This window comes from Poeciliopsis prolifica, unplaced genomic scaffold (assembly GCF_027474105.1).
Source record: "Poeciliopsis prolifica strain line A6 unplaced genomic scaffold, Auburn_PproV2 SCAFFOLD005, whole genome shotgun sequence".
NCBI classification, from domain to species: domain Eukaryota; kingdom Metazoa; phylum Chordata; class Actinopteri; order Cyprinodontiformes; family Poeciliidae; genus Poeciliopsis; species Poeciliopsis prolifica.
The window spans coordinates 14,989,005-15,015,433 of NW_026562380.1; the positions used below are offsets into that span (position 1 = coordinate 14,989,005).

Consider the following 26,429-nt stretch of genomic DNA (forward strand, 5'->3'; position numbering starts at 1 on the left):
ATCCTGTGTAAAATGATCATTCCCTATATTGTTGACAATTGCTAAATGCAAAGGTAGTGATGGTTTGGATGTTTATTAAAGAGACTTAATATATTTTAGTTTTAATTTAGATGATGTTTATGGAATTAGCAAAATGTATATTTAAAAACATTGATTTTGAAATTTTTTCAAATAGCCTTGCAATTGTCAACTTCCAAAAAATGGCCAGAATACATTTTTGCCAAAAGGGATCCCCCCCCCCCCCCCCTCTTTTTCTTCCTTGCTTAAAACATCTTTTGTCAAGAAAGGGATGGCGATTTAGGACTTTTGTTATTTTAGGACAGTAAAAATATTTTGACAATATGCAGAATTGAGCTTGCCATAATCTCACCCCGCAAGCGGTTTTAATGGAGAAATCCTACCTTCAGTTAAATCACACAATGCATACCATACAATACCAAGCGAGCATGCTTTGATATGTGTAGATGTGGATGCAATAGGCATGAAATGTTGAAATTTAGTATATTTTTATACATTAAATATGCATAAAAATGCATGGGCAGCAGTTTAAGCTTATGGTTGAATATCAACATTGACAATGGGAATGTGTGTCGGGGTGGATGGGGGGTTTTTATGGTTGACTATTCCAATCATTTCCATGAAAGCGCGCTCTCCACAGACATTCCTACAGTGGCTCCTCCTCCCTCCACTCCAACCGTCACGTGTCACCCGGTCCACCAATCACCGTCCAGCAGAGCCAGCCAGGAGAGCAGCAGTCCTCAGATCCAGCCAGCCACTGCTGCGATCCGCTCCGCTAAGCGACAGCAGCGGCGGCGGTGGCCGGGGGAGGGATTGTTTTGGTTAAAGTTTTTTAAGACTGTTGTTTTATTTTTCTGTCCGCGTCTTGATGAGAAGTTAAACTTTTAAGATGTTTTACGGGCTTCTCATTTGCTCGCCGGTTTTCTCCCCCCGCTCGGAGGATAGACCGCGGATGAAACGGTTTTAAAAGAGGAGCAACTTTTCCCAAACCAACCAACGGGCTGACCTATGCTAAGCTAACCCGCTAGCCAGGAGTTTGGAATGCAGCCGCAGTTTGTGTTTAAAGTCCACAAACCAGCAGGCAAACTTTACATTTCGCAACTCGACTGCTACGAGCTATTTACCTGCGGGTTTGGACGGGACACAAGCCCCGGGGAGGCTCCGTGTTTCTCCTCGGGTCGGACGGCGCAGGTGCACCTCCTGCGGCACCTGCGGAAACTCAGTAACTTTGCTCCATCGGTTTAAGGCTAACTTTAGTTTTTCTCACAGGGCATTTTGGTATCACGTCGTTACTTAGTTTGCTCACAAATATTATACAGACAGTTCATGGCGTACTGATCGCTTTTAGTAAGTCTCAGGCGTCAGCCCACGTAGCGGTGGTGTTTGCTAAGCCGTACTTCGGCTAATCTTAGCCAGCAGCCTCGCTGGTTGCTCATTGACCATCACACTTCCACCCGAGTGGCGACGTGGATACACGCTTGTTAGGCTCACGGGACTTTGGACACGATTTGATCTGGGTGCTGCGGAGGGGATTCACCTCACTAAAGTGACATAATGAGTTTATTTAAAAGTTATATTTTTAAGTTTTAAGTTTTTTGGGGGGTTGGGGGTTCTATAAGCTCTGCACCCTATGGTGCCGCTAGGGCCACCGAGAAATGGATGTCTCGCAGGCCGCTTCCCCAAACGGTGAAGGGAGGCCGGGCGGCGGTGGGGCCGGGGGACATGCCTGGACAGAATGCCCGACTGTCCGGTCGTGGGCTCATTCTGCCCCGCTGTGTCCCACTCGGTCCCTGTGGACCGCCGCGTACGACTACGAGGCAAGCGGCGAGGACGAGCTCAGCCTCAGGAGAGGGGACGTGGTCGAGGTCCTGTCCAAGGACGCTGCGATCTCCGGGGACGAAGGATGGTGGACCGGCAAGTTGAACCACCGGGTCGGGATTTTCCCTTCTAATTACGTCACGTACCAGCCCGCTATTTACCGTCTTCCCGCAAGCGGCGGGTCGGCGGGGGTGTCGGAGCAAGTGCCCAGCTCGCCCACTCAAATTCCCTTCAGTGAACTGGTGCTGGAGGAAATCATTGGCGTGGGTGGGTTTGGCAAAGTCTACCGGGGAACATGGAAAGATCAGGAGGTCGCGGTGAAAGCGGCTCGACAGGACCCGGATGAGGACATCACGGCCACCGCCGCCAGCGTCAAGCAGGAGGCCAAGCTGTTTTCCATGCTGCAGCATCCCAACATCATCAAGTTGGAGGGGGTGTGCTTGGAGGAGCCCAACCTGTGCCTGGTGATGGAGTATGCCCGAGGCGGGACACTGAACCGGGCGTTGACCGGAAGGCGCATCCCGCCACACATCCTGGTCAACTGGGCCGTGCAGATCGCACGCGGGATGCTGTATCTGCACGAGGAGGCCGTGGTCCCCATCATCCATCGGGACCTGAAGTCCAGTAACAGTAAGCAAAGATTGGAGTTTGTGTGTGAGAGTGAGCAATAAAAGTATTCCTACCATTTAGGTGATTTTTTAAAATGGTTTTGTCAAGTTTCAGCAAAGGCCTTGCCGATTAGGATTGTATTTAGTTGACCAAAGCAAACTGTGAAGTAAAGGGAATAGGGAAAATAAAACCAAATTTATCCCAGAAGTCACATAATCAATAAATGGCATGTCCTTGTGTTTTTTCTCTTTTTTTTTGCTCTTATTTTGTGCAAATGTACTTTTAAGAAAATAGTCCATCCATTTATTTTTCATCATAGTTAAATGTATCCCATAACAATCAAAATGCAGAAATCGAACATGCGTTTTAATTTATTGTCATTTTCTGATCTGTTCCTTGTTTGGGTGAATTGATCACTCTGAAACTTTTCTCTGGTGGGTGCAAGACCTCCTGCAGTTCATGGCATCATTTCATATTTGGAAAAAGTTGAGTGAGATTTTAATGAGACTGTAAAGATACTGAATGTCATATGGGCAAAATGCCAATGCCCTTTGGGTAACTCAACATCAGTGTAAACAAAGCTGCTCTGTTTAGGCTTTTACATCAGTGAACAGCATAGTTCAGTTCAGAGGAGCTCCAATGGTGCGCAGCTCAGGTGGGAGAATTTATCAGTGTGAAACATGGTGGTGGCAGCATCATGCTGTGGTGATGTTTTTGTTCAGAGGGAACTGTTCAAAAACATCTAAAACTTTTTGAGGCATTTCATAAAAGACTTGCAGGTGTAGTTGTAGAGAACAGTGGTTCCACAAAGTGCTGACCCAGGAGTTTGAATAGATATGCACAACACACTCTTTATTTTCATTTGTCAAAAACAACAAAGAAAATATAACCATGCACTTCCACTTGACTATGAGATATACATTGTTGATCTGTAATGTAGAACTCTATTAAAATGCCAAGAATGCATTCTGCTTGTAACTTTTCTGCTTGTGACTTGAAATAAAGATTTCAAGGCGAAAGGCGCCTAAGCAATTTCCGTCACAATTGATTAAATTGGACGTTTGGAAATGTTGAGCTTTAAAACATCTCAACTCACCCAGCGCTGTTACACCAGTGTCAAATGAAGCTACTGCAACCCTGTAATCCACATGTTTCACCGCAGTACTTGATTGGTCCAGGCCTTTTACTTTGCATAGACTGAAAATCCAACAAAGTGGAGAGGAGGAGGGGTGGGGGTGATGAAGCCATCGAGAGGATGTGAACTAAGGTGAAGAGTTTGCCCAGCTGGGCCACTTTGCCTGCTCCGAGACCCCCTTATGCTTCAAAACACACAGACCCACTTTCCCAGCCCCCTCTCCACCTAAAGCTGAAATGTTGAAGTAAAGTCTGTGATATACCAGCCACAGAGAGGAAAAGGTATCTGTTCATATTTAATAATTTATTTGTACAAACCATTGTCTCCGGCATTGTAAGGCATTAGCAAAACCGCTCTTGTATTGTTCTAACTCAAAATAATTTCCGAAATCAGCTTATGAAGTGAATCAGAAACATTTACTCAAGACTCAATTTGAAAGAGAAAAAGTGGAAATGATTCATTGGAATGTGCATTTTTAGACTTAATACAATAAAACTTTTTACAACTGTAAGCATTGGTTACTTGTCAGTTTTTAGTTTTCCACAAGGTACATAGTTCTTAACATTTATTGTGGAAACATTTGATGCAAAGTTGCTTGTATTTCAGCTTGTCAGAAGAGATGAAAAGTATTATTTTGCATCAATAATAAAAAATATAGGTTTCGTCTACTTCCCTAAATTGCGAAATACTGATGGTCTTGTAAGGTTATAGTTGGTACTGGTTTAACAGATAAATAAATCCTGAAGCTTTTTAATATAACGACTTTCTTCCGGCAATATTTCGTCTTTACTCTGCCAATATTTCGTCTTTACTCTGCCAATATTTCGTCTTTACTCTGCCAATATTTTGTCTTTACTCTGCCAATAATTCAATCATTCCGCTAATACGCCTCAGGGGTTCTCGTAGTATTGTATTGGGGGAAAAAATCTCTTATCTTGGCTGTAAAACTCGGTCATACTTGCTTTACTGACCTTTTCTTTTCACTGTTAAGCTTCTCTATCTCTCCTCTATAATGGTAAATATATTTCAAAACACCTGCACTTGTGTCCTTGCGTTTTTCCCCCCCTCTACTCTGTTTACAACAGGGCTCTGTAGCTACTTCTATTGGCTAGAACAGGCAGTCTGTTGATTAGTTTGAACACTGCTGCCACCTAGTGACCGGAGGCTTGTTTATCAGTTGAGCATGAATAATGACAATTATAAAGTCCTGCTTCTTGCGGGCCCCCGACACTTCGCCCCACTATTTGAGAAGTACTGGTTTAAGGGAACAAAGCCGGTGATTTAGTAAGTAGAAACAGACTCGATACTGTGAGACTTTCCCTACCATGACAGGCTCATGTCTCTTGCTTTTGGTTCACAGAGTAGCAGGCCTACTGTTCCAGTTCTGGTAATTGATAAGAGGCCACCAAACTTTTGTTTCACAGGACTGAATAATGAATGGAAAGGGACTGGAAATGGAAAAAAAAGAGTTTGAGTCACATAGCCAGAGACACAGGCCACTCGGTTCAGCTCAGGTGTGTTTATGTGTGTAATGTGACCCTAAACACCATTTCTCTCCCTTTTGTGATCGGAGGCTCCCATCAGCCTGGGGCCATGTGGGGAGCAGCTGTGGCGTGGCGATCTCTGTTTATCTCCAGCTGTGGGAGTCGACATCTGAATGCCGGGACGAAACCTGTGAAATGTACACATACCAGACTGTCCAAGCACTCTAGGTTAAGACTTTTTTGCTGGATTTGAAAGGGATCGGGTTGCACAAATTTGGAGTATCCTATGACTAACAAGGTTTTCTGTGCACTCCTTTATAGTTAAGCCATGACAAAAAAAAGTCTTTCCACAAATATTTTACTCAACTAGATAATGTTAGATTTATTAGAAGTGTGTGTTACCCAGTGTGTTGAGAAAAATAAGCCTTACAAGTAGGAATAAAACTGATTATGTACAAAATAACATAGCAAGGGTTTATCGATGCATCAATCAGATGTATTGGGGCTAATTCCCAATCAATTTGAGCTCTGACTTTCTGATTCCTCATGGAAAACTATAAAATTATTTGTTTGTTCATCCATTGTTTTGGGTGAATTAAAACAAAATACACACACCAGGGATACAGAATGCTCTCTTTTCATTACTGAAAATGTGTAGATGCATTTAAAAATTTTCCACATGATGGGACAGAAGTTTCTAAAAGTTAAACCCAGCTTTACCTAACTATGTTTCAAGAAGGAATAAGAAGTTCGTTGCAGTTTAATAGTTGGGAGCAAAAAGCCTCAAGAATAATTTCTGGCATTTTCTCCCTTTATTTATAAATAGGGAATAAAACACCAGAGACAGATGAGTCCATAAACGTGTCTCCATCCATGTTTTTTTTTTTTTTTTGCATCTGAAAAAGTTGATGAAAATGGCTAAATTGGAAATACTTTCTCAATTTTCTTCATTCATTTGAGGTGGCTTTTCTGTTTTAAGTCAATGAGCTAAATGGGATCTGGAAGCACATTTGAGGAATAAGTTTTGATGGGCGTAATATCTACCTCACGTGACCGATCAGCTGTCTCCTCTGTGTTTTTATTTCTTTCTCTGGACAGCATGTAATGTCGCCGATAGCAGTTGACAGCACAATTACAACACTCCTGCTGGCAGTGTGTTCCTAGAAACTTTTCTCCATTTTGTTAAGATGTGTGTTTCATGCTAGTTTGCAACCTCTACTTCCTGTTTATTACAGCCATACGCAGCATCAACGTCTGACAAAACTACGCCTTGCACAGCCTGGTTCATTTGCTCAGACACTCAGATAATTTGTATTTTTTCTTTTGTGCAATATTTTAAAAGTTCACTCAAATTTTTCCTGACAACTGGTTGGAACCACACTCATGTTACACATGTTTTGCAGTCAAAAGAGGATTTCACTAGCATTAGTAAAAGGGAGCATATGAACATAGCTACCGGTTAAAGTTATCTTTAGCATCAATAATTCCGATATCTTAGTGATTGTCGGGATTATTGCAGCTTGGATTACTTTGTTGGATCCAAACAGTACCTGGTTCAAAGGCTGGAGAAGATGGATCTGGTATCGTCAAGGGATTAAAACAAATTAACTTCCTATTATCTGCTGACTCTCACTACTGTAGCACTCTTTCATTTTCCTGTGTCAAAAACCTTGATGACATTGAAAGTAAAGTGGTCTTCACTTGCTAACAACTTCCACACCAAAGAGTTGTGTTGCTATGGCATTATGGATTATTTAGGTTGCTTTTTTTTTTTTTTAACAACACATTTTAGTTGCTGTGCAACCAATTGGCAAATTTTTAGCAGGATCATTACTTTGTAGAGTTGCCTCAGAATATTTTTACCTTTGGTTATCTCAATGTCAAAGATACCAAGTCCAGATGTTGTATTGGTTTAGATTAAGATTTCTGGTTTAAATATAAACCAGATGGAGCAGAAGGATTTAACGGTTGAGGTTGTGTAGACTGTTGCCGCTAATCGGATGTTTGGTTGACATACGCAAACACACTTCCCCCAAACAGGCAGAGTGCGGCAAACACAAATAACTGTGTTTGCCATGTCACCTCTCTGTGAAACAGTGGAAACCTAAACTCTGACGGAGCTTAGCACTTAAGTCATAGGAGATCATTCACAATCTTCTTTACTCTCAAACTTCACAAGTAAAAAAAAAACTGATAAGAAACGTGTCCGTTTGAAACACTTAGTTTTTCCCACAGAGTTTAGAGAACGATGGAGACTGAACCCTGTCAACAGCAGAGTGAAGACCTTCACACAGAAGATTGTTTCAGGGTCAGAAGTCTGGAGATAGTGTAGCCAATACTGAGTGCTATCTAAAGTCTGTGAACCAAGCTGTGTGTGTGTTTGGTCAGAAGCAGGACAGTTGGTTCACAAAAGCCTCTTTATGACACACAAGCACTGCAGTGGCACCCTGCAGTGTGTTGAGTTGTTTTCCCAGTAAAGCAACAACAACAAAATCTATAATAATGAAGCTGAGAGGAGATGTTGCATCTGCTGCTGCAGGCCTGTCTGTTTGTTTTGGCTTTAAATAACTAAAAAGATAATAGAAAAGAGATTAATCTCTGTGCAGGGTTAGGGTTATTGCAATAAGAGTTCAACTTCTGCTCAAATCACGTTGCGTCATTTGTGTTTTGCTTGCGCTATAAACGTTGATATGGCCAGGTGTGTACACATGCAGATGTAGAAGAACAAAGCTTGAAAAACTTTGCTCGACTCACTTTGCCCGGCTTTTATCAACTCTGGATGCACGCACGCTCCACGCAGACAAACACGCAGCTGTTTGATCAATGATTAGCCTGTAAAGTAATATGTTGGAAGTCAGCAAGATTTGTCCAATCTCCATTGTGTTTTTCAACCTAATCTGTAAAATCCCAGCCTGCAGGGAGGAATGTTGCTAATGAGGGATAAAAGCTTAACATATGTTTACACAATGGACTGGTCAAGCAGCGGTTGCTAGGCTACTGTGGCCAAAAGAATGGCTAGGACTCGGAGGGTCTCAAAGCCCTCGTTTTGTTTTGTTGTGTTCATATTTAATCTCCCAGAGAGGAGCGCCACTCTTTTATTGCCCCAAACTGAGGGGGTTTCCCCTCTTACTTTATTCCTGCTCGTTTTGTTTGGCCCCGACTTGCTGCTTCATATTTTTTACGTCTAGTTAGGACAAAGGTTTTTTTTTTGTTGTTGTTTGTTTTACTTGGAATATTATTAACAGCAACTTAAAAATAGAAACCCAGTAAGGTGCTCATGATGCAAGCAGGTTATGTTTAGCCACACGTCTTCTGAGTGTTGCGCTTTAGCACTACGAAAACTAAACGTGTTGTGTTGATGTTTCTGGAAATCTTTAGACGTCATTCATCTGAACAAATTTTACAAAGTTGACGGAGATTAGCATTTAATTTGATACGACTGGGTAAAACCCAAGATATTTACACACATTTTCAAATATCTTGACTGCATCCACATAGTTTGTAGAATTGCCAGTTGTACATGTGAAAGTATGTTTTAAAGCAAAGCTCTTCCTACTTCAAGATGTGTTTTTTTTTTAAGTTCTTTTGGGTGTGTGTTTTTCTTTGATTTAGGGTGTGCAGACTCAACAAAGCAGCATGTGGGTCAAACGGCGCACTGAAACCTGGCCCAGAGCCAGCACACACAGTCCATATTAACTTGGTAGTCTTGCATCTTGGTTTGAATGACAGTATGCCAGGAATGCGTGGTTGAATGCCACTGAAACTGACGGGAGTTCCGCTTGGAGCGCGTACAGCTGCATACACCCATCAGTCGGAAGCTATTGTTGGGGCTTTATCGTGTTGTCCCGGTACCGCTCTTCCTCTCCCAGTTTCTCAGTGAACGCACCGACCTCTTCTTTAGCACAGTGTACGCATCATAAACACCAAAGCTCGGGAATAATTTCCTTCCTTTTTTTTATGTGCCTGGTGTAAACAAAAAAAAAGACATAAGTGAAGAGGAGCTCTGATTCATAACACAGATGGAGCCCATTTTGGTCTTAAAAGTTAAAGTAACCAAAGTGTTTTTGTAAATCACACAATCTTTCTTGTTGTCTGTAAAGCCATAGGATTTAGTAATATTAAGCTCATATATAGGATTGTTACAAAACTGTTTCAGACAGATGACGGTAACAGAAAAGAACTGTCTCATTATTGTCAGATCTCACATGTTTCTGAAAATAACAGAAGTATTTACTGTAAAGTTCCAGTAAAAGCAGTAAAGGCTCAGCGTTGAATCTGCTTCTGCCGGAACTATCAAGCAAAGTAACTTCTCTCAAACTCTGTGTTTATGTTTTTTACCGACATAAATATTCCATCAGGACAGAGAGGCCACTAAAACATTTCCCTAAACAACATACACATTTCTATTTACTTACATTTTTGGTGACTCGGGCCAAAGAAAACATTGGAGCCTTAATAGGTAGTGCAAGGCTACTTTCTCTGGCTTCCCACAATTACCCCTGGTGACACACAGACAGTTACTGCCTGTCCTTTCTCCAGTGGGAGAAAGGGCAGAGGGGAGAGAGGAGGAGTTGAGATGCTTTCACCGTGTTTTTTATGACCTCTCCCTGACTGCACCTATTGTTGCAGGGCTGGGTGAAAAGGAAAAGGGCCCACTGCTGAGAAGAGCTGCCTTCCACATCAACCAGTCCTCCACATTCCTGTCTGTGGCTTATGAGCACAATGACAGATGCTTTATGTAGCAAAAGGCACCGGCTTGCACACCTTAAACATTTGATGGGTGTAAATAAGCCAAGCCACAGCTAGTTTTTACAGGCACGAACCGGGAGAGGAAGTGGACGCACAATGAAAAAGCGGCCCAGAAAGAGATGTGACCACGATGGATGGATTTAGCTGACTGTTAGAGCTGATCCTGTTCCCATCTGCTGGATTGCCTGGGTGGCTTTCTCATTTCAAGCTGGCTGAGTGGTGACAGTTACTTTTTATGCACTGTTGAGGAAAACCTCATCTATCTTTAAATATCAATATCATAGGGAAGGCATTGGTAAATGAAGAGGTTTCACGTTGGGATCTGGATCACTTGTTTCCTCATGCGATGTTGCTCAAAAGCAGAGAAGATCTACCCACTCCGAAGGAGGGGAGCTGCTTTGAATCATTTTTAAAAATTGTTCCAGAAGACCAGAAATATGTAGGACATCAGAAAATATCAAATATATTTCCCAGTGTCTGCGAAAGCAAAATTGTTTTGACTCTGGGTTAAATTATTTGTTTTCATTTTTCATTGGCATAAAGGTAAACAATTAGAAATTATAATGACATTGAAACAGCACTGAAGTGGTTGACCACAACAGTGTCTCTTACCTTTGGCGTTTGTTTTTAATCTTGAAGTCGAGATAAGATTTGACAGTCTATCACAGACACACTTCTAATTAGAAAGACCGGTTAACATACATTTTTGGATTGTAGGCTAAGTTGGAGTACCCTGAAAAAACCCACGCATGTTTTTTTTGTTTGATCTTCTCTCTGTTCCTCCATGAGATGGAAAAGGAGTAATAAACGGGTGTTGGCTCAGGGCGCGGTCTGCCTTGAAGGCATGTGCATCTTCATTTGCATGAGCTGTTGCCCTTTGCCACTCTTTTTCTTGTCAACACAGTAAGAAAAGCTAGACAGATGAAGCATGAACTTTTAACCCTAGTTACAAGTTTGTTTGGAAAGCAACATTCTTTGTCTTAGCTTGTAACAATAAATGATATTTGAGTTCAGTTTAAGTAATGTAAGTTTCTTTGGTAGCAGGTTTGCGGCTAATCAGCTTTGTTTGTGGGTAATGGGAGTTTGCTCGTGGTCACTAGTCACCTTTGACATCTTTCCTAATGTGTGACCTCTGTGTGTGTTGGTGCGTAGTTTTGAAAATTGACTCACCAGATACTTTTAGTTGAGACTCAGATAAAACGAAAGCAGTCACCGCAGAAACTCTGCTACCATGACTCAACCTCAGCTTCATAAAAACATCATTTAAAATCTGTAAATTGCTTTGTTTATGAAACGGTATTTGGGTTGTGATGAGCTCGACTTTAACTTTTAATGGATAGCATTAAAACCCAGTGGAGCTGCAGAAGTTAATGTTTCCACGGTGCAATTTGAAATGTTTTTCCACAGAGCCAGTTTTCCAGAAACTAAGAATTTTACCTGGCTGTGTCTTGCCAGCATGATTTGTTTTGTTTTTTTGTTGGGTTTGAAGCTTTACTGTTTCAGTGAATTACACTTTTTGACACTGGAGTGTTGTTGCTTCAAAAACGTCATAAAATTGGCTCCTCATCTGTTTCTGCCATGTGTTGTTGGCCTGCAGGCCTAATCCTTGAAGCCAACTGTGAAAATAGTCTAGATTACGGAACATTACTGAATTACCAAAACCACACGGCTTGAACATGACGGTGTTCAAGTCTGGCAGACTCTTAGGGAATGATCAACAGAGTCTTACATAATGTGGATCTGAAGGACCAAAGAAATTGACTCAGCTATTGGTTGTAGGCGAGACTTCGAGCTTGTAAACACTGAGTAGAGGCTTTGACTTGACCAGTTTTCATTGATTGTTGTTGATCTGTTTAAAGCATGCCGCAGTTTAATTTCTAGGAATTAGTTTGTCACACCAACCAATTTGGTTTTCAATATATTCACAAGTAGATAGTTTTTACAATAAACATTTGAAAAGTGTGGCATCCATTTGTAGTCACAGTCATAATAACCTTTAAAGGCGATTTTAGAGCACATAATCGCTCTACCACAAAAAAATATATAGAGCAGTCGATTTAGTTCACCAATAAAAGTTGAGGACCACTGAGACTGTCTGTGTCTGTGCTACTGTTTGAAAATCTGAAAAAAATAACAGGTTTGAACGGATTTGGTTTGAGCGGGAGTCTCTGCACAGCTCTGCACACCTGGACACTGTCAATTTGTGCCCATTTTTTTATTTCAAAATAGCTGGAGTTGAGTCAGAGTAGGTGGAGTGAAAAGCAATTTCCTATCTTCTGAAATTGATTTAGAGCTGAACTTTGGGCATTTTAACACATGGAAATCTGTGATCTAAAGTCTTTTATGACTGCTGAGACTGAATACTTACCGTCTTACTGAAAGATGAACCCACAAAATTGTTTGCTGTCTCTGATCTTTTAGGATTGTACTACATTTAGCTCCATCGTAGAACAGCTTCCCTTAGCATTCCCACAGCATGATGCAGCCACCACCGTGCTTCACAATGAGAAAAGGGAAATCAGGTTGATATGCGTTCATGTTCCAGCACGCACAACCTGTTGCATGCATGCTCGGAAGTTAAATTTTGGTCTCTTATGACCTGCTCATCTCCTGTCTACACCCTACATGCCTGGATACAAATTCATTCTCTGCATTTCAGATTCACTTTGCCCAATAAAACTTTGAAAGCAAAGTAATACCGTCCATCCTCTTCTCTCACTAAATATTTTTCAAGACGTGTTTTAAGTAGAGAGCAAATAAATGCTCACCAGGAGTTTGTTAGATTGGTTTAATAATTTGAAATGCAACCAAACTAGTCAGCTGTTTGATAGTGACTCTCCCGTTTACCGGCAGTGGTTACCTCAGCAGCTCAACTCTTGTTAGAGTCGACATGTCAAATAAAATGGACTGCAAGTGTGACAGGTTGCTATTTGTACCTTCACGTCAGCAGGGAGTCATGTGGCATAAAGCTTGTTCTTTTATCCAACTTTTCTAGAGGGCTGACACCAAAGTACCAGGGAGCTCCAAAGAAAATATTCTGTGTGACATTTTATACGTCAGTCAGCACAGACAGGTTTATCCCGAGACTGCTTTTCCTCAAGGTCGTGTAACCAACCCGTCTTAAGACATTATTATTGTTCCACGAAGGCCGCTGGGAGGAATCTTTGGCGTCACCGGGAGACGACTTGACAACAGGAAGTTGAAGAGTATCACTGGTGGAGTGAAACCAGTTTGTAATGGAATTCCCATTGTGGGAGCCGGGGTAGAGGATCCCCTCTTTGCCCCAGGAGAGTAATGGCACCGATGGCCCTGTTCTTTACCGAGCCTGGCACGTCCTGAAATGATGCTGGCGGTTGTTTCACAGCTATTAAACTATTACCTGATGATGGCAACAGAAGTCTTAACCAGCACTGCTCACGTTAGAAAGCTTACTTTGTTGCTGTGGACAACAAAGTAGAGATATTTTCAGAAACAAACCACTTTGTAAGCTTGACATACTGCTTCACATTCATTCATGTCAAGTAAAAATTTGGGGGGAATATGAAACTGTTTTGGTACCACAGAATTAGCCAATCAGACAGTTTGTAGTTCAACTGGGCTCGCTTCCCTGTTCAAGGTTCCTGTTCAGTTTTGAAAAGTATATCATTTTATTTTATTGTTTTCTAAGTTTGGATAAGAATGGAAATAAGTTGTTGTTCTCAGATTTACTCAAATAGCTAAAAGAAAAATGGGCATTTCTGAAAAAATAGAAGGATTTATGTTTAAATAGAGATTAAATCAAGTTGGAGTTTTTTATGTTTTGACCTATCACATGTTGATATTTAGTACAACTAGATTTCTTTTTGACTTAATAAACCAAACACACTATTTTAGTTCATAAATATTTTTCTTTTTACTATCCATGGAACTAAAGGTATTGATTTGTAAGCTGTGATTTAAACTATCTGTATTTAATCCAGTCAAATCCACACAAATACTGCTCTTAATAAAACAAAACAATGCTGCCATCCTAATGTTTGCAGTTCATTAAGAGTAGACAAGTGGTGCTTTATTGATTTATTAGAGGTTTTTTATGTATTTTCTTGAGGTGCTTACAGATGATGCAGTTTCTATTGTTTTCTGGATCGATTAGACAAAAGCAAGTTTGATATGAGTATCATACATATTACTTTAAAATATCCTTAGGTCAAGTTTGGCACAAAATGTTTTTGATTTTTGTGGCAAACTTACTTAGTCAGATCTGAAAATTGGCACCAGATAAATTGAGACTTTATGATTAAGTGGTGTTTTGTTTTAAAGTCGTGGATCGTTTTTCGGCTCTGGCACAGGAAGGTTGAGAGAGAACAGGAGGACAAGGTAGATGACCGAAGACCAGGACTCCAGCTACCCAAGGCCGAGCACGTCGAGGACGTTGACCTGCTGTACCAACCGAGCCACCGAGCGCCTCGATACCGTGGACATTTTTTAACGGAGGCCATCTGCTTGTTTTTATTTATTTATTTATTTTTTTTTATTTATCCAGCAGTCATGAGGCGTATTTCTGAGCTCACCATGTGTTCTTCAGGGCAGTGGCTTCCCTCTCGTGCCGCCCATTGACATCTGTCAGCAGATCTGCTTACTCTTCAATTAAGAAGCAGGACTTGAAATCAGCAGAACAATAAGCTTTTAAGAAGAGCATAAAATCAGGGAGGTAAATTTGCTGTTGGTGAATATCATTTTCTCTGTGTGTCACGCAGTGATCGAGAGCAGCAAGTTCAAGGTTAGAGAAAAAAAAAGCCCAACTCATGATGCAGCTACCTTGTTACAAGCTAGAAGCGTCACAAATATTTCTGTTTGGAAATTGCTACGATGTCGCATTTTAACTATTTAAAAATTCCAGCAATCCACTCCTGGTGACACAACAGCCCAAGAAACGCCTAGGAAAGTCCATCCACTCTTTGCTCGATCGGGGGGGAAAAAAAACAAAACAACTTTGAGGAATTATTTAATTATTTAAAGCACAACGTTTTTTCACATTGGCTTTAAAAATAACCCAGAAGTAACTTGAGGCTCCTCTGTTGTTTGCTTCGTAGAATCACCGCAGCTCGGCGGTAAGCGATAGGTCTGCGCATAAAGTCGTGAAGTGGGGCAGTTTGAAACGAGAGACGTTTTTGGCAGAAGTAAAAACAGATGTGTGAAGAAATCAAGAGTATCAAGACATCAAAGAGCCACTCTTCGCTGTAAATATTCGGTTTTTTGATAATAAAATTTGTGAAACAAGAAAGCAAAGCTGACAAGAGACCTTAAAACCGATGTGTGGCCAGTGTGAGATTATTTTTCATGAACCATTTTGTGTGCAAGCTTTACCTGGTCAGTCAGTCAGGCTGCTCTGGTACTTTCACAGACTTGCTGCTTGTGGCTTTACACCTGCAATTATTAAACAACTATTGGCTTCATAACAATGACGGGTGGTGCTGCTTTAGATCCACTCAGTTCCTATCTGTTCTGTATGCAACCAGAAGTATTCTCTGTTAAATGTAAGCAGGGGGAGAAGTATTCATCTCGTGTGGGTTCAGTCTAGGACTCGGACTGTCATGCTCAGGCTGTTTTTGTTCACTGCGCTCCAGGAAAATGTGAAGAAAAGAGCAGAGAGTGTTGGACAGCTGCAGGTGTGCGAGTCGTGGATTTTTCACTCCTGATTGTCACAGATTGTCTGGACTTCATACGGCGTGTCAGTCGGACCCGGCATCACCGCGGCCGCGCTTTCATATTAAAGACCAGCAGGCTTCAGTCTTTAATGTGTTAAGCGGTTTTAGGACCTGAGGAAAGGCGCTTTGTGGCGCAGCGTACTGCTGGCCCTCATGAATATCACCTATTGCTCCTTCCATGCACTTTTCTCTCTGCTTCCATTCTGCTGGCTTTTGCTTCATTCTCCCACTTTTCTCGTTAATCATAGTTATTTAAAAAAAACTTGCTGAAAATGCTTGTTTAAAAAAAAATCTGACTGGAGCTGCGTCTGAAGGTCAGGTGGGGAGAAACATTTGGAGTTTAAGTATTTTTGTTCAATCTTTTATTTCTTTCTCTTTTTTTTGCTTTGTTGATTATTCATTCATTCGTTGTAAAGTTTTACATTTATAATCTAAAAATGATCTTAAAAAATTGCTTGTTTTTAAATCCATTTCCATCCAGTTTACTTTCAGATGCTTATTTTGCAACTCTGCTTTTCTTTGATGTTGCTTTGCTTTGCTTAGATGGTAAGTATGTTTGTAATATTTAGCAGAATGGAAGTAAAATTGTAGAATATTTTGTGCTTACAGCATTGTCAGAGGTCATTTAGCGCCACTGTGAGCTCAGTAGAAATCTCGAATATTGAACTACATCACACTTGACATGCCTTATTGCAGCTTTACCGCTCTTCCCTTTTTCAGTTTTATTACTTGAAAAAATTGAGAATGATGACATCGGCAGGAAGACCTTGAAGATCACGGACTTCGGCCTGGCGAGGGAGTGGCACAAAACCACAAAAATGTCAGCTGCAGGGACCTACTCCTGGATGGCCCCAGAGGTCATCAAGTCCTCGCTCTTCTCCAAAGGCAGCGACGTGTGGAGGTGCGGAAACGATGGACTACGACTCTGATTGAAGTATCTTTTCCTTCATGCGGTGACTATATCTTTGTGTGTGTGTCATCTGTCAGTTACGGCGTCCTGCTGTGGGAGCTGTTAACGGGGGAAGTCCCGTACCGAGGGATCGATGGTCTGGCTGTTGCTTACGGCGTTGCTGTCAACAAGTTAACTCTTCCAATCCCCTCCACCTGCCCCGAACCCTTTGCCAAGCTTATGGAAGGTAATTACAGCCCAATCAATTTGTTTGAAAATCAAATAAACCAATCCTGCTGTCATTTTTAGTCCAGTTTACTTTTCTGTTTAATCTGCCAACGATCAGCCTGTAGCATTTCGTGTGTATAACTGCAGGAGGTATAACTGAACTAGTCAATGTACTATTATTTGCATTTTTAAATGCTGTGGCATGACTTTACATTTCCTCAGCCAAATAGTGTGAGATTTTGTTTGTGTTTATCTCTTTTGATGTAGCCAACGTTCTTATCCACTGGTGGGTTTGACTATGAAAAATGTGAAAAAGTCCAGACCTCTCAGTGGGAAGGGAAGACTCCATTTTTCTGAGAAATGTGGTCTATGCTAGTTTTAACATTCTACGTCTTGTTCATTACATCCACCCGTAACATGACACTTTGTAACCCGGTTGATTCACTCCAAACCAGTAAATGGAAACCCGCTTTATTTCCATTTTCTGTCTTTGCTTTAAGAGTTCACTCAAAATTCACACGACAATTCAGTTAAAGCACAAAGTTCTGTTGAACCGACAACAACCAGAACCTTTTCTCTGTCTGATGAGCTTCACGCTTTAGGAAACCAGTAAGACTTGGTGGATGAAAAGAAAAGAATCCAAGTTGGAATCTGTCAAGTTTCTGTGTACCAACGGGTTTAGTGAAGTCAACTGGGTGTTTACTTGTATCCTATAAATGCCAGCTATCCGTTGTAAAGTTACCTGGATATGTTGATGGGTCACTCAGAGAGGTGGAAAGAATTTTGCTAAATGAACAGAGTCAGAGTTGGAGATGTTTTGACCCGGGTCAATCTGTGCTTTGTCCCCCAGAGTGCTGGGACCAGGACCCTCACGTCCGCCCTTCCTTCTCCTGCATCCTGGAGCAGCTGTCGGCCATCGAGGAGGCGGTGATGGCAACCATGCCTCAGGACTCCTTCCACAGCATGCAGGACGACTGGCGGGTGGAGATCCAGGAGATGTTCGATGAACTCAGGACCAAAGAGAAGGTACTCGCCGACCGGAAGGCATCAACTCGCTCTGTGTGGGAACTTTACCAGATATCTGCAGATGAATTAATCCAACTGTAACCACTCTTGGCAGATTTGAACTCCTAAAAGCCCTGACTGGTTACCTTCATTTAATAAGCTTGTTGGGTCTTTATCTGACTGAGGCATTACTGCTGTGGTGCTTGAGCGTACTTCCCCCTGGTTAAGAGCTTAATCTGCTTTCCGTTAAAGTGTACGCTTAAAGCGAGGGTTAATTAGTGTTTCGAGAAAAAACAGGATCAGCGCAAACTTAGTGAAAAAAATAGTGAACTGAAACACACAGGTTTCTAAGCCTTTTAAATTCCATTTCTTTCTCGTAATCTAGGCAAATATGTTCTAATTTTTTCCCACTCCTTATTGTGAATATTGGTAATTTAATCAGATATGTTGTTGATTTAAACTCTCAGTAGTTGTTTTTCTTATTATTATACTTGACAAAAAGTGTTATCTCAGATTGGCAACTATTTTCTGATACAAATTTGACATAATCAATGGCAGTATTGTTGACTATGTTAGTAGATTTTCTGCAAATATTCCACAGTAATCTGGATTTAGGAGGCTGACGGGTTTTGATTGTAAAGCTGCTTTACTGAAATCATCCAGTCCAGATTATCATTACTCAGCAGAAAGGAATTGAGAGAAAGTTAAAGGAAAAGAGGAAAAACCCTGGGAGGAAACAAGAAGTTTACGGCTAACTTCTTATTGACGGAGTCATCCACCGCTTATCCTACAGAAATCTGTCTTCAAGGACTGTATTGTATTTTTAATGCGTTTCTGAAAATATGACTAAGTCCTCATGCACAAGAACCAGAACGTAATCCATTGAATAGTATTATTTAAAAAGTCTTTATTTTGAACCCTAACTCTGACACCTGCATTGTAAATTTGGTTATAAATTTAATTTTAAATCACTTAAATTGATTAAAGTTTTTGGTTTAAGGTGATTAAATTAAGACATTTAATTAGATTTAAGTCAAGATACTTTTAATACTATCATATATTTCAGAAATGGCTCTATTAAATTTTTGGTTTTTTTTTAATTTAGCTGTTGACCTGCTGATTTTGATTTTAGACAATCATGATTCATATTCAAGAACTAAAATATAAGATATCGGAGCAGCATTTAGAATATTTTTCTTGCCTTCCCACCATTAAAAATTTACATCAAAACTAGTTGCTGTAAGTCAGGGTCTTATTAATATTTTAAAACAAAAACTTCCTCTAGTATTTTATATCAGCTTTTGTAGTTAGAATAACCTTTCTTCCTGTTCAAATGAACAAATGGTATCTATTTTAATCATGCACTTGTGCAGTCTGTCAGTTCTGTTGAACCGTCTCGGTTTTATAAAGTAGCTCTTTAGCATTGCAGCAGGCAGCCCGGCCTTCACTTCAAGCCTGGTTGTGTGCAGGAGCTGCGCTCCAGGGAAGAGGAGCTGACGCGGGCCGCCCTGCAGCAGAAGTCTCAGGAGGAGCTGCTGAAGCGGCGCGAGCAGCAGCTGGCGGAGCGGGAGATCAACGTGTTGGAGAGAGAACTCAACATCCTCATCTTCCAACTCAACAAGGACAAGCCCAACGTCAAGAAGAGGAAAGGCAAATTCAAACGCTCCCGGCTCAAACTGAAGGACGGAAATCGCATCAGTCTGCCCTCAGGTGAGAGTAAATGTCATTTTTAAAAATTTTTTTTATTAGGTGCAGTTCCATTACAAATGCGTTAAAAACGAATCTCAAAAAAACACAATTTTGCAATTTCAGTGTTTAAATAACAAAGACAATTAAATTCACACAAGAGTAAGTCATTGAAAACCTCCTGCCACTTCCTGCTGTGTTTTTTGTCTTTTCTGCCAGCAGTGACATCCAGTTGTTGATTGTGTGAAAACGTGTTTAATCCACCTCATCCTAGCGCACAAACTTTTTGTTGTGTTTTCTAATGTTTTTTTCCAAAATTGTCTTGTTCCAATCAAGCTGTGATTCCAATTTGCACAACAATATCATTGCTGGAAATGCAGCTACTGGCATCTGTGTTTATTTACTACAACACTGTGAGGTTTTCTGTAATTGAGAGTTTTGTTAAGTGTCGCAGCTTGTGCGATATTTGCCTTTTCAAAGAACGCATCTTGTGTAATCCCTGAGTCAATCCTGAGAGCGAATTACATGTCCATGTTGCATCCTGCAGACTTCCAGCACAAGATAACAGTGCAGGCGTCGCCTTCCATGGACAAGCGGCGCAGCCTCCACAGCACCAGCTCCTCTCCCCCCAGCAGCCCCACGCTCATCCCCCGACTGCGAGCCATTCAGCGTGAGTCCACTCTGTCTTCCTCAGGCCACGGAAAGTCTGAAAGCTTAAAGACCTGCCGTGCTCCCCGGATTAAATCAGATCTTCTTTTTCAAAAATTAAATCACAAAAAAAAAAAAGACAATCGCATCGACTCTTCCAGAGGTTTATGCGAGCCGAGCACGCGGATGCTGTTTTTAACCGAGAGGGACAAAAGGCAGTCAGTTGATAAAGACTTTTAGGCACGCTGCAACGCCCTTGTGATAACAGGAGCAAATTCCTCTTGTGCATTTCAGTGAGGTGGAGACATTCAGAGCGAGCAGAAAGATCGCTGAGCAGATCCAGTGGATCAGCTCTGACCGAGATGATTCAGTATGAAACCAGAAATCGGCCTAAAACTTCACAACAAACTGTTTTGTTCTCTACTGGGCGCAAGCTTATTGAGTAATGAGATATATTCTATATTCTCTTTAATTATTCAATTAAATTCTGTTTATTTTCTTTTTCTTTTTGTTTAGGTTGGAAAGTTGAATACATTTTGTATCCAGCCACAAACAAACTAAAAAGTTTTATTAGAAGTGTTCTATTTTTGTTTAAAAAAATTGTTTTGTCAAGTCAATTTTAATCATTTTATTCAAAACATATAGTTATTTGACATATATTTATCTAGCCTTAATGAGACTGAAACACCTTTTCTAGTCTAACTTACCAAACTGTTTTGAAAAGGTGCCAATGTGTATCTTGTCAGATAATTAAAAAAATGCAACAAAAACACTTTAAATTAATCAAATAAGCTCTGAAAAACTGAATCAGGCCTTTTGTAAAGATGACATAGACATTAGAGATTTTATTAAAAGATAACTGTTGGTTCAACAGATTAAAAGCTAACATGTCCTCGTAGTTTCGTGTACAGTTTCTGCAGCAATAATATTATGAGTCTGTAATAAGTAGAAATTCCCGTTGTCAGTCACACAAGACGAGAGCAACCGTACGTGGGGCCGCAGCACCCTCTTCAGGCCGGAGGAGTTTGACGACGTGAAGAAAGGAATCAAGAAGAAAGGGAGAACCTGGGGCCCCAGTTCAGTTCAGAGCAAAGAAAGACCTGCTGCTGCTGAGAGGTAAGACTGACACCCAACCAGATACCAGAGACCCGAACGTTCGGTTGTTGTTCCTAAACATTTTCTGTACTTTGCATCGACCTGAAGGTCAGTTTATTACAACAACAGTTCAAAGCTTCTCCCTTTGAACTGTTGTTGACGCGACTAGGAGCTTATTTCATTTAGCCACTTAAACCTTTCGTATCCAAGAGCGATTAAGCCGACTGCGTTTGGACCCGGATAGGAACCAATCATAGTCAGGCAACAACATGCAAACTCGACATGAACCCACGACCTTTCTCCACTTGGCACCCGGCTCCAAATACAACTCTCGTTTTTCTCTCTACTAATTTATTTCACTCAAACATAAAGTGGGAATATTAATACTTTAAAGTAATAAATAAATAGGATATGCCTCATTTAGCTTGTTCAGTGATCCGTCAGTGTTGCGGTCCGTCTGGTACTCGTCTTCACCGTCTCCTGTGTCTTGGGTTCAGGGTACGTCCTCTGTCAGACGGCAGTAACCCCTGGTCCACCAGCCTGCTGAAGTCCCAGAAGTCTGTTCCCCTCGCCGCTCTGTTCGGCGAGCAAGGTGAGCTGATGACAGTTAGCCACAAACCCTGAGGACTTGTTTACAAAACATACGATAAAGAGAGGGCACGCAAACCTTTATTGCTATAATTTTATTTGTTTTTTTACATTTATGTGGCTTTTGGAGTGCACTTAATTTGTACTTTTTGAAATAGTTTTTGAACCTCATAGTGTTTATTCCTTTGGGTCCATTTGCATTTTGCTATAAACCATGCAAGCGCACAGAAGATGAAATGAAAGCGAGACATTTTGTCTTGCATGCAAAATTATTGGTTTGGTAAATGACACTGCAGCTCATCGCCCTTCACCCGCGATGAAACGCACAGTGGACACCCACCTATTAGCGGTTCGGTATTTGCAGATTTTTTTGTGACATGCCGTGTTATTTGTGGAAAGTTTTCCTATTTGTGGATCTTTCCCTGGAGAATATCTGAAATATTCAAAAGAAAATGCAGCATGGGAAGCTGTAGCACCAAAGCTACTTGACTCTCTGTTAGCTGGCGTTAGCAAAGCAGCCAATCCAGGAAGGCCATTCATTCTCTTTGGTGCTGATTGGTCAGGTGGAGATAAGAAAGCCCGTAGATGTTGGCTGCTGTGGTAATGCCAAGATGGCGTCCACTGTGTATTTATTCTGATTATATTTGATATTTGAACTCAAGTTAATGTACAACAAACCATTAAGACTTTATTTGCAGAAAGAAAAAGGAAACTGTTTCCTTGTTTTGTTTACATTTAACCAGTCGTTTGTTTGTTTTCAGCGGGAGCAGGCAGGGAGGAAGCGTTCCCCCAGGAATGTCCTGACAGCAGCTCCAAACCAAAGCAGCTGAAGTTCCCCAACCAGGTTTACATCGACCTTCCTCTGTGGCGGGACGAGACGCAGCCTCAGAGCCCCGGGGGGAACGGCGGACCTGGCGATGCCGGGGTCGGTGCAGGAAGTCCCCCAGAGACTCCAGAAGACCCATGCACCACCACATCCACCTCTTCCACCTCCACAACCCCCCAGCTGACTCCCACCAACAGCCTGAAGAGGGCATCGGCGCGACGGAAGACCGACTTTGCGCTGTATGGCTGCGGCTCGCTGCTGGCCTCCGTGGTCCTGGGTTACGACATCAGAGAGGCCATCAGGACCTCGGCTCCTCCTGAGGAGTGCGAGACCCCAAAAGAGGAGAAGAAGAAGAAGGAGGGCCTGTTTCAGCGTGCCACCCGGTTCCGCCGCAGCACCTCCCCGCCGGGCGGCCGCTCCCGCAAAGAAGACACGTCTTCAAACGGCGTCGGCGCCCCGCCGGTGAACCTCGTCTCAATGTCGGCCATCATGGAGTGCAACTCCACCAAGTGCCTCTTACAGCCGGAGGCGGAGGCGTCGGAACCGAGTCCTGGGAAGGCCGAGCCTGCGGTCAACGATCACAAGTCGGAAACCTCCCGACCCGTCAGAGCAGCAACTGTAGAGAGCCAGAGCAACAAGCCCACAGCTGAAACCAAGAAGGCAGAGCAAAGTCAGAGTCGGGCCCCAGAGCAGAGCGACCACAACACAGGAACACGACTGCGCAGGAAGAAGTACACCATCTACCACAACAGTGAGGAGCACACACCGCACGGCAACAACACTGATCTTACAGTATTTTTGGTCGAGTTTCTAGAGCAAATCTGTGAGTGGATGAAGACATTAAAACGTCTTGTTTGATTTACAGGAAAAGTACTTAAAACTTGTACTTTGTCATATTAAGGATATTAGTTATTAGATATGAGTTTTGTCTCGTTTCCAGTGTACTGAGACATTTGCACTTTACAACATGTTGTGTTTTTTGCAGTGCTTAGCTGGTTCAGTTAGCATGTTCAAGTTTATCTGACTGTTCTCTCTGTTCACAGCCCACAATGGCCCTCCGGCGCCACCTGCTGCTCAGAGGAAGCAGGAGAAGGAGGAAAAGCCGGCCAACGGAGACGCCGTCCCGCGGCAGAGGCCGGTGTCGTTCCGGACCAAGCCCCACGCCTGGGCCCTGCTGCGGGGCCGCAACAAGAGCTACTCCCTGGGCCACTACTCCGGGGAGAAGACGGCCCAGGACCTGAGCGTGGTGCTGTCCTCCGAGGTGGGCTGCTCGCTGCTCGACATGGACACGGAGGGGCAGAAACGGGACTGCACCGTGCCGCTCTGCCGCATCCAGAGCTCTCCAGCACGGCCCTCCATGTTTGAACTGGAGAAAGAGTTTTTCTCCTAGGAGCCTGGAGCTTTGGCCTGCTCTTAGCTGAGCGAGGCAGGCAGTAGAGAGTTGCTGGAGGGGGTTAGACGTACGCTGCCTTTGTTCCTTTTTGCCTCTAAAAGCACCATAGAAAGAAGGTTGTTTTTATTGTTTTTGTTCTTAGTGCCTGAGCAAAGTGACGTTGGGGTGTCAAAAGAACCGCCTTAAACACGGCCATATTTCCAGAACAGACTCTGACCTCTAACCTCGCCCTCGTCGTTACCCCGCCCTCCCCTCCGTATGTCGTTGCAGCTCAACGTTGACCGCCGCTGCATCTCTCCCAACTCGAAACACCTTTTTATTTATTTTCATCGGTAATTTAATATGAACTGAGTTAGCGGGCAGCAGGACACACGTTCCACCTCCGTTTCACGGCTGCGTCATCAGGCTCGTAGATTTATTTTCTCACTTGAGAATCGTGCATGTAAACTTAAAATGTTCACAAAAAAACAACAAAAAAGAAACAAGGCAATGTTTGTAAATATGACTTTTTACCCGCTGTCAGCCTAATGCTGCTGTTGTTTTCTACTGCAAACATGTTTTACGACTGTCAGCTCAGTCTGCGCACTAGAGTCAGGTTACATAATCAATACTGGAGTTGAAGCATCTGTTGCTCCACCCAGAACGGCCTAAAGATTATAGAGATGCAGGTAGAGAATCACTGGAAGTCTTACAAAGCAGACATGGACTCTATTCTTGTAAAAAAACACACACAAAAAAAAAAAAAAAAAAGAAAGAAAAATGTTGCTGCTTATGTATTTATAGATTTTTTAAATATTTTTTTTTTTGGTTCTCAGCACACTAAAGCAGATTTTTCACATCGGAGAAACTCGGTTTATTAAAGCAGTGACCCAACGAGAGCCGATTGGTTGAAACACGAACACATGAGCCGCGTCTGCAGTGGGGGATTCAAAAAGTTCAACTCTTACAGAGTCATCTCTCACACACACAAGCTCTCAAGCTTTTATTTTACATTCTGATGGTTTGTGTGGCCTGGAGCTCATGAAACGTCTCAAAACTATTCCACAATTATTTGGAGAGCAGAAATATCAGTCTAACTATTAGTCTGTGTGCTTTATTTATACACGTAATTCATCTTCATCTTGGCAACTTTCCACAGGTTCTCTGTGGGGTTCATGTCAGACCAGTTCACAGGGGTGTTGATCACAGTGTTGCCATGGTTACTGGTGGTTTTAGCACAAGCCAATTACTGCTGGAAGATGCCATCAGTATCCGCATGGCTTCACGACCCTTTCTAAGCTGTTACTTTTTCATCTTTTTTCACACTGCCACACTTTTCCCTCCACTCAACTTTCCATTAATATCCATTGGACAGGCAGCTTCGTTAGCAGTGACCTTTGGTGTGTGTTCATAAAAGTAACACATCAGTCCGTTTTTTTTTTATTATTAGTCTTATGCAATATTTTAAAATCCCAAGAAACTTTACACTCAGTTCCATTCCTCATCAAAACAAGGACTCTTGATTAACGAGTTTTACTTTTTGAATTGAGTTACTGAAACACATCAGTTTTAACTCGTACTTTGTTTTGTTGAGGGTCTCGTTATTTCTACACATTCCTGAATGCAGCTGTTTTTTCAAGTGTGCTCAGTAAAGCCTTTTAATACCAGCGTCACATATTTTACCTGAACAAACCTGTTGAACTGTTACATTTAACAACTTCCGCATCCAGTCACATGAAGCCTATTTAAACGTAAAAACATTTCTTTCCATCTGGACAAACTCATGCCATCACGCTCAGAAAAGTCTGGAGACATTTAAATCAATTTTTATTGTGGACTACTTGCTTCCTCAGGACTTGTGAAGGTCTCTATCCCAGCAGGCCTTTTCTACGCAGCCTTCAACTGAAAAGTGCGTACGCCCCTCCTCGCTTGTTTCACTCGTCTTACTCGATTTCCTAGAGAAGGGCTGAAGCATGAACTTAGAGAAGCGTCTGAATCACCAGTCGCTGTAAGTGTCTTCCTGACGTGTGGGTGCGTCTCGATTTTTAAACATTTCTTTTTTGAAGAACATGAAGTATCCGAGTCTTAAACCGTTAACGGTGCTGTCCACAAGCCGGGTTCCTTCGTTTTTTCAGAACCGTCTGTGAAAAACGCGGCGCTTTGTCACAAACTTTTTCTCCTACATTCCTAAGACGCTTTTCCACGTTAGCGATGGGGACCAGGTTCTACACGTTTTCCTGCGTTCAGACCCGAAAGCCACGAATTCAACCTGCTGCTATGTGAAGGAGATGAAGAGTAGAGGCCTGTGAAGTGATCGAGCGTCTTCTTTCTTTTTAAACGCGGCTGATCACGCCGACCGGGTTCAGATCCGTTCCAGTGAGCCGAGTGTGTTTATCCTGACAGTATTGGTTATGTCAAGCCTGATCGATCAAGAGTTATCATGTTTGTCAACGTTTTAAATAAAAGTCTACATCAAGCCTATTGGCGCCCTCTTTATTTGATTTTGATGTTTTAAAAAAAAAATTTTTGTCGTATTAAAATGCAACCAACTCTGTGGTTATAAATCTGACAAAACACGAGAATAACAATAAC

The 26,429-nt window shown here is 42.1% G+C and overlaps 1 protein-coding gene across 1 annotated transcript; it reads left to right on the forward strand.

Annotated features, from left to right (window-relative positions):
* The first annotated feature begins 570 nt into the window (after window positions 1–570).
* On the forward strand, window positions 571–26,318 carry map3k21 (mitogen-activated protein kinase kinase kinase 21). The gene is made up of 10 exons (XM_055029508.1): window positions 571–2,466; window positions 16,221–16,401; window positions 16,488–16,636; window positions 17,468–17,643; window positions 19,092–19,332; window positions 19,856–19,978; window positions 20,922–21,072; window positions 21,549–21,643; window positions 22,401–23,216; window positions 23,509–26,318. The coding sequence occupies exons 1-10, from the start codon at window positions 1,674–1,676 to the stop codon at window positions 23,853–23,855; spliced, it is 3,072 nt and encodes a 1,023-aa protein (XP_054885483.1). The 5' UTR covers window positions 571–1,673; the 3' UTR covers window positions 23,856–26,318.
* The last annotated feature ends 111 nt before the right edge of the window (window positions 26,319–26,429 follow it).

Bases quoted from the DNA above. Each gene is read 5' to 3' on its own strand.
- map3k21 (XM_055029508.1), top strand. From the start codon at position 1,674: ATGGATGTCTCGCAGGCCGCTTCCCCAAACGGTGAAGGGAGGCCGGGC. The intron at 19,979-20,921 runs GTGAGTCCACTC...TCCCGTTGTCAG, and splicing joins CCGACTGCGAGCCATTCAGC to TCACACAAGACGAGAGCAAC. The intron at 21,073-21,548 runs GTAAGACTGACA...TCTTGGGTTCAG, and splicing joins AGACCTGCTGCTGCTGAGAG to GGTACGTCCTCTGTCAGACG.